This window comes from Athene cunicularia (genome assembly GCF_003259725.1).
Source record: "Athene cunicularia isolate RWA chromosome 3 unlocalized genomic scaffold, athCun1 chr3_part1, whole genome shotgun sequence".
Lineage (NCBI taxonomy): Eukaryota > Metazoa > Chordata > Aves > Strigiformes > Strigidae > Athene > Athene cunicularia.
Genome location: NW_020799097.1, coordinates 85,689,826 through 85,697,028, shown reverse-complemented (window position 1 = coordinate 85,697,028; position 7,203 = coordinate 85,689,826). Strand labels below are relative to the sequence as shown.

Here is a 7,203-nt window from a genome sequence, read left to right as displayed (position 1 = left end):
CCCCCTTTTTAAAAAAGGTAGAGTAAAAGCAAATACGAATACTACAATTAAATCAACTTAGAAAAAACCAAAACCAATTCTCATAACTTTAAGAAGCAGCATCACTTAGAAATTCGAAGGACAGCTTGTGAATGTAGTCCTGTTGCAAATAACACAAGGTAGCAAATGCTCTGGGGAATGGCAAAGTTCTAAAACATTTTTTTTTAAATGCTGAAATATCATATGCAACTAAAAAATCCTAAAATGCAACTGCATAGATTGCCAACCCTGTCTTTCTACCTCCTCCTTCCTTTATATGAAGGATGTAACAAGTGCAGTGTGTCACTTCCTCTAGGTAAAATAAAAAAGATACAGCCATTCTCGCCTTCAGCTACTACATTCATCATACAAAGTGAGTAACGCAAAAAAATCAGCAGATGGTGCTCTCCTAATAATGAATTTTTCAGTCTCCTTATAGTTCAGAATGAAAAAGAAGGGTTCTCACTCTAAACCTTTTCCCCTTGACTTCTGATGCATGCAGAAAAAGATATTTCAAATAAAACTCAAAAGGAAAAACATTGCTATTTGTTGTTTTTAATAACAGCAAACTGAGTTTGAAAACAAGAAGTCAGACTCACAAGCAGACACAGATGTCACTTAACATAGCCAATGAAAAAGGTCAGGGTGATGCACACAGTCCTGACAGCTCAATGATAGGATGTTCCTCCAGGGTGTTTGACCTCTCAATTCAGAACAGGGGTACAAATGCAGTTTTCCAATCTCTCAGGACAGTGCAATAAAAACACAGGATAGACTACTGTAAGGTGGCCACCTATTCAACTTTGTATTGATTAACATTAATGGAAGAAGAGTCAGGATCCACAGCGTCACTCTCCTGAGAGATTGCTTCAAATCAGTAGGCTATAAAATTATTCTTCCTAGACCAATGGATCTTTATACATACTACCTTGCTACCCCCTTCCCCGGCCCTGTAAATGGTGTTAGTCATCTGTGAATCCTGTCTGAAAAATCAAGTGTGTTGCAAAAATGGTAAATCAAACCACTTTGACATTCTTAAAATGCTCCCTCATTTGTCTTTTGGCTGAAATTGAATTAATTTTTCTAGTAAGTTTGAATTACTTTCCGCTGTAAATTTTCTATAATACTTTCAGCTATTTCTATGAGCAGAGGCAGCAGAGGAAGACAGGAATTGTTGAAAACCTCTCTAAGAATTAATTGCTCCCCAAAACCTTGCAATTAACAACAGGGGAGGTAGGATTGTCCCAAGAATTACTGGTAAGGTTTATAGATATTTCAAGAGGCTGTAACAAATCTGAACTCTCCAATTTCTATTCTACAGAAATTTAGCATCCCCTCATCTTCAGGAAGTTGAAGTTGCTTCTGTAACAAGTGAATGATGAAACTAAGCTAATAAAAATAATCACTTCAACATGTGTTATTTCCCAGAATAAATTTTGTATGACAGTAGTTTTTTCTTTCTCATGTTATCACCACATTAATGCTCTAACAGATTGAGAAATGTGCAAAATAAAGCACCCAGAAGTGATACACATACATAGGTAGACTGAACTGAAAGAAAGATCTCTTTGTAAAAGGCATACCATCAATATTAATGAATAAAGCACTACACCACATAGAAATTCCACAGCAAAGTACTTGAAAAACAGTGATTTGATACAGCTCCCTTTATTTTAGCACTGCATGTCCCAGAGGTAACAATTACAGGACAGGGTTGAATACTATGTTGTCTCATTCACACCAAATGCAATTCGTAATGGAACACTGGATTGCAGTTGTAAATAGTGATCTGCATATTCTGCAAAGGTAGAAGGTTAATGTTTGCATCAAATGGTGACTTGGCAGACTGAACAAGTTATCTTTTTACTTGTAAAACTGTGCCTCTGAGATATTCAAGTGATGTTTACATTTATCACATGTTCTTTACCAATACAGAGGAAAATGCAGAAAGAAAAAAATTCTCATCTTTCAGGTCACAATGATAAGGAAAACGAAGCTCAATACCCATTTATAAATGTGCCTACCTTATTCATCTCCACTTCATGAGATGCAAGCTGATGTTGTGATTCTTCTAGCTGGTTTACTAGAGAGTTCTTTTCCCTTGTAATCCTCTCTACCTGAGCTTCCAACATGGCCACATTCTCAGACATGGCTGTCACCTGCAAAAAGCCGAAGAACAATGTAATGATGTGATCTAAATCTTGTGGGACTTTCTCCTTGAAAGCAGCTTTATGTAGCTAAAATTCATAGCATTAAAAATAGAATAAATATATAATAAATATATTAATATACACACACGATAACATATATAATAACATAGAACAGAATATGGCTAAATTTTAACAATAGGTTCATTATCTTGAATTATTTTATCATACAGTAGTTTATTTGAAACTTTTAATCAACCAGATTAGTCTTCAGGACTTGTTAGTACGGACAAAGTGTCAGAAGCAGTGGTTGCCTCAGTCTTGCAGCTGTAAGAGTATTGTTTAGCACCTTCTTATCCATCTTCATGTAGATTGATTTAAACCAAATCATGTTTCCCCAGCTAAAGAAAACTGTCATTGCAAGACAGTTGCATCACAGATCTTAAATTAATTTTCAAGTTCAGAAAACATTTCGGCACTACAGATCAAAGCGTGATGTTGTACAAAAACCATATACAGTATGTTAAAAATTCTAATGTAATTCAGATCAAATGTTGCTGAATAGTAAAAATGTAACAATAAAACAGATACAGTGACCCTTCAGCTATTTAGCCCCGAAGCTTACTAATATAAGTGGAAATAATGGTGTCTGACAGTTCTAGGTTAATTTACAGGAATTCAAAGCCAAACCTAGAGGATTATATATTCATAACTATTTTTCACTCATTATAAATCTACCTGATTTATGTATCATGTCAATTCTCCCCTTCAAACAAATCACTTCATAATGTAAGCGTTAAAATATTCACATAGAGGTTGACTTGATGCACAGTATACCATTTCTACCATCTCATAATCTGAAGCATAAAAGTAGTTAATCATACATAGGCGTAAATTGTGCCTATAGATCATAGATTACTATAAAGTCATCCCATATGCTTTAACTACCAAGCATGATATCATCATGTCGCTATATGTTGTTTAATATACATAGGATTTAAAAAGAGGACCACAACCACTCGAAGTGAGAATCAGTTCCAGTAAAACTTATCTCTGTGGGTAATGAAATACAAAGTAATGTGATGCCATGGATTGAATTATTCTACCAAAAAAAAAAATAATTATTAAATCTTTGTCTAATAGGATGTGTTTTGGAGTGCATACCCTGCTCTAAAGCAAATCTGTAACCAAACAACTAAATGCGTGAGTGATAAATTCCAATAGATAGCAAAGACTCAAACAAGGAATTGCTTAATAATGCCTCATTGTCTCCAGTGTAAGGTTAATTTTTTAAATTTCGGTTTCCCTGGCAACAGATTTCTGCTGATCACTTACAACAGTTCACTTTCTTAAATATCACTTAGCCCCTACCACTGTGCTTAATTCCTGGTTTAATATCTGGATCTGGAGTAAAAGTGTGACTTTGACTTCCTGTAGCAGCTCCAGAACATTATTCCACCATCTCATAATACCAGAAATACAACCCTATCACCTTGATTCCCTGTTTATGCTAGCAGTTTTCCAACCATTTCACAAGCAACACCTCTACTAAAGAACCTCCTCTTTTTTAAACACTGAGTTTATACTGTTCAGTCTATGCTCTCCAGATTTTATAAACTTCATGGTTTATTTCTAAAAAGAGCCTAAAAATATGGAAAAAGCCTGCAATCAAAAGAGAAATCCACTACATTTTTTCCAAACCTGGTTGAAGAGGTTGCAAACAAGCATGAAAATGACTAATTCATGGAGCATTTCTCTCTCTACTCTTCTTCCTATTTCTTTCTCCAGTCACCTTAGAAGTGCTTCCTCTGTCGTGTCTCGTAGGTTTACTGCTGTTAGCAAGGTTAACAGGTTTCCTCTGTAGATTGCATTGGCAGAAAACTCTTTATACTCAAATTTTACTGGCAACTGGAAGTCTAAAACAAGGCTATCAAGGCTCTGTTGCAATGGTCACAGTATTGATGATGAGACAGATTCTGTCTTAGAGAGTTTATAAACATCAGTAAAAGTGAGAAAACTGATTCCAACACATTTCTGCAGATGGGCAAATTAAGCATATAAGACCACTCTGAAGAATACCATATTATAATGCAATTACAATATTGTAACACTAATATATATGTATATGTAAGCATAAAGTAGCAAAACCCCCTAAATTTGTCATGTGTTAACTTCTGAATGCTTGATTTGGCAACCTAAATAATAATCTTTATAAGAAGCTAGGTACAAACCTTGCATCACATATTACTTAACCCTTTCCTACTTTGAGAAAGTGCATTAGAAACTATTATGCAAACTAAAATAAAGTGCATAACATCAACAACTTAGTACGTATCTAGTGATATAGTAAAATCCAGTTGTTCAGAGTCAAAGGATTGCTTATCTACCACTGTTTTGAAGCAATGGTGGAGGTGATTTACTGAGCTCTCAAATCCAAAACTGAAACAAAATGAAAGACAAGCAAACAAAAAGTTTAAAGAGGACAATATGCTTGTTGTAATACTCAAAGAGAAAAAAACCCAACTCATACCATTGCTGCCAAGCCCTCCCTTTCCTTCTTCATTTCTTCCCGCAGTGCTTCTTTTTCATCAGTCCTCATATTTAGCTGGGCAGCTAACTCCCTTTCAAGACGATTCTTCTGCCGTTCTATCTCACTTTTCAGTTGCTCACACTGGACTAGAGCCTAGAAAAAAACTATTTTTTTAAGTGGAAGAAACTTAACATTTTAAACAAACATGGCATTTATCTAATGCCTTCAGATAAACCAATTTGCTATAAGAAAGGACATTTTTTGGTCTTTTTACTTGGTTATTATGATGTTTATACATACCTTATTGTGTTAACATCTAGAATAGGACTAACAAATTGAAAACAGATGTATATGTTTGTAAGTATATACATGCCCTACTGTAATTTAGAAATGTAATTGCTTCTAGGAGTCATGGCAAAGATGGAAGTAGTTTTCAAAGTATATTTTCCAAATAAGCATCTGTTCTTCTAAAACTAAGATGATTATTTGCTTTGAATTTAAAATTCCTGAATGTACATCACTAGAATCACCCTTCAGTATTTGACTCCTTGTAAACACTGTGGTTACTGCCTAACTGAACAGCTGAAGGAAAAACAAACAAGTAACTAATGCACTTCCATTTGTTCTCCCCCTGAAGTGAACTACTGAGTGCAGAAGGCTAAAAAGAATCCTTAAAAGTAAACAAAGACACGGTTTGTCAAATAAAGACTAATTCTACTGAAAACTCATAAATGCCCTGCTTAATTTGAAGTGCTAAAACACAGGTCATAGATGTATTTTCTATCAAAATAGGAGAAACATCAGTTCATATTCAAGAAGCACAGTAGAAACTATCTTCTAAATAAACTAGGAAAAAAAAAGCTATAAAAAATATGCTGATGTATCCCTGCCAAAGGGACAGGAGTTGACTGTTATGTCAGTTTAAATCAGAAATACACTACTCCATTAAAAGTGAATTAAAGTATTCAAAGCACCCTAAAGGCAGCTTGCTAGCCCACGAGTAAAGCAGATTTCATTTCACCATTTCACTGATATTTAGCATATCCTATTTCAGGGAAGCTAAAGTAACCTCCTTTTAGGAATCCTACCTTATTACCCTTTATTTTCAAATTATTTTTTTTTAACTGCTCATTTTTCTTTCGCTCAAAGCCAGTCCCCTATATGTAATTTCCTTAGTGTTGGGCTGTTCATAAGGGAACCATAATTTTTAAAGAATGCTCTAAGAGTCTCCATTAGGTTTATGTCAATTATGCAGGATCCTCTTCAAGGTCTCTTTCCTATCACAAGTCTACCTTGGCGAGGGAACACCTCTGTTGCCTTGAATCCTTTTCTGTAGGAATGTATCATCAGTATACAATTGTCTGCATAAGACTGCTGTAGTTTGGCAGACATGTAAAACAATGCAACTCTAAAACAAGTAAGTTGCAAGAAGAAATGTGTATTGTTAGCTCCACTGTTTTGAATACACAATGAGCAGTTCAAACAATTATTCTTCTATGATATTTATGTTGAAAATACATTTCTGAATTTGCTTCAACTATGGAAGTTTAACCTTATCAGATCTCCTCCCTGCTTTACTTAGTAGCAAAGATGTGACAAACTACAAAAAGACATGAAAACTTTTCACTTATAAGCACCTGAGGTTAGACTTTCTGTCAACAGGGTGATGAAATTGCAATTATAGCATTTGGAAGACCAATGTGTTAACTCTTTGCTTTTCTTATGTGGACTGTTCTATTGGATTCCATGATAATTACAAAGAAAATCAGCACTTTACCTTAAGAGTAGAATAGGACTGGAAAAATAAAGGATGGTTTCTACTTACCAAGAGAAATACCAGTACATGTAAAAATACTAAAAATGCAGCATAAGTAAAAGATTTCTTCCCATTCCTTCCTATTACAACAGGTTTTGAACATGGAAAAAACAGACTACTATTCAGTCTTGTATACAGATAGCACTTCACATTTTCTTGCTGAGTGAAGACAGTGGCCAGTAGAGACCCTACAGAGCTCCTTTCTTTTATGTGGCAGAAATAGCATAGGTATGAAGAGTCATTTTATTAAAGGTTCTACTAATTCATCTTACTGAATTTTATTCTTAGGCCACATTTCTAACATGAGCTACACTGAATAAGAATTTATAAGTTGAATTTTTAAAATATTACAATAAAGATTTCCAAAATGAAATGAAAAAAGATCAGATAACTTCACTTTATTGCACAGACAATGAAAAGTATTTTGTGCAGTTTTAAATAGCTGTGAGATTTTTATTAGACAGCTGTAGAACCCACCCCTAAGAAAGTAAACAAGTAAGCAATTAAAAATTTAACCCCTCAGGGACAGGATGTGACAGATGAACAGTGAGCTCAGAAGGATTCTTTCTTTGTTAACTAAAAAACAAGGCACTGTAATACTCAAGTTAAATTTAACAAGTAGTTAGGATTTCAAACCCTCGTATTTTTCACCCACTGTTTATAGTTAAAGATGCTACACCCCCCCCCCCCCC

General features: G+C 34.7%; 1 protein-coding gene across 1 annotated transcript in view; it reads right to left on the bottom strand.

Moving 5' to 3' along the window:
• The window catches only part of SDCCAG8 (serologically defined colon cancer antigen 8), a 108,853-nt gene that overhangs the window by 85,990 nt on the left and 15,660 nt on the right, over positions 1-7,203 (bottom strand). Inside the window, exons 11-12 of the mRNA XM_026844588.1 lie at positions 4,696-4,848; positions 2,043-2,177 (exon numbers count right to left, since the gene is read on the bottom strand). Of these exons, the coding sequence (XP_026700389.1) occupies positions 2,043-2,177; positions 4,696-4,848 (288 nt within the window). The remainder of the gene's footprint in view (positions 1-2,042; positions 2,178-4,695; positions 4,849-7,203) is intronic.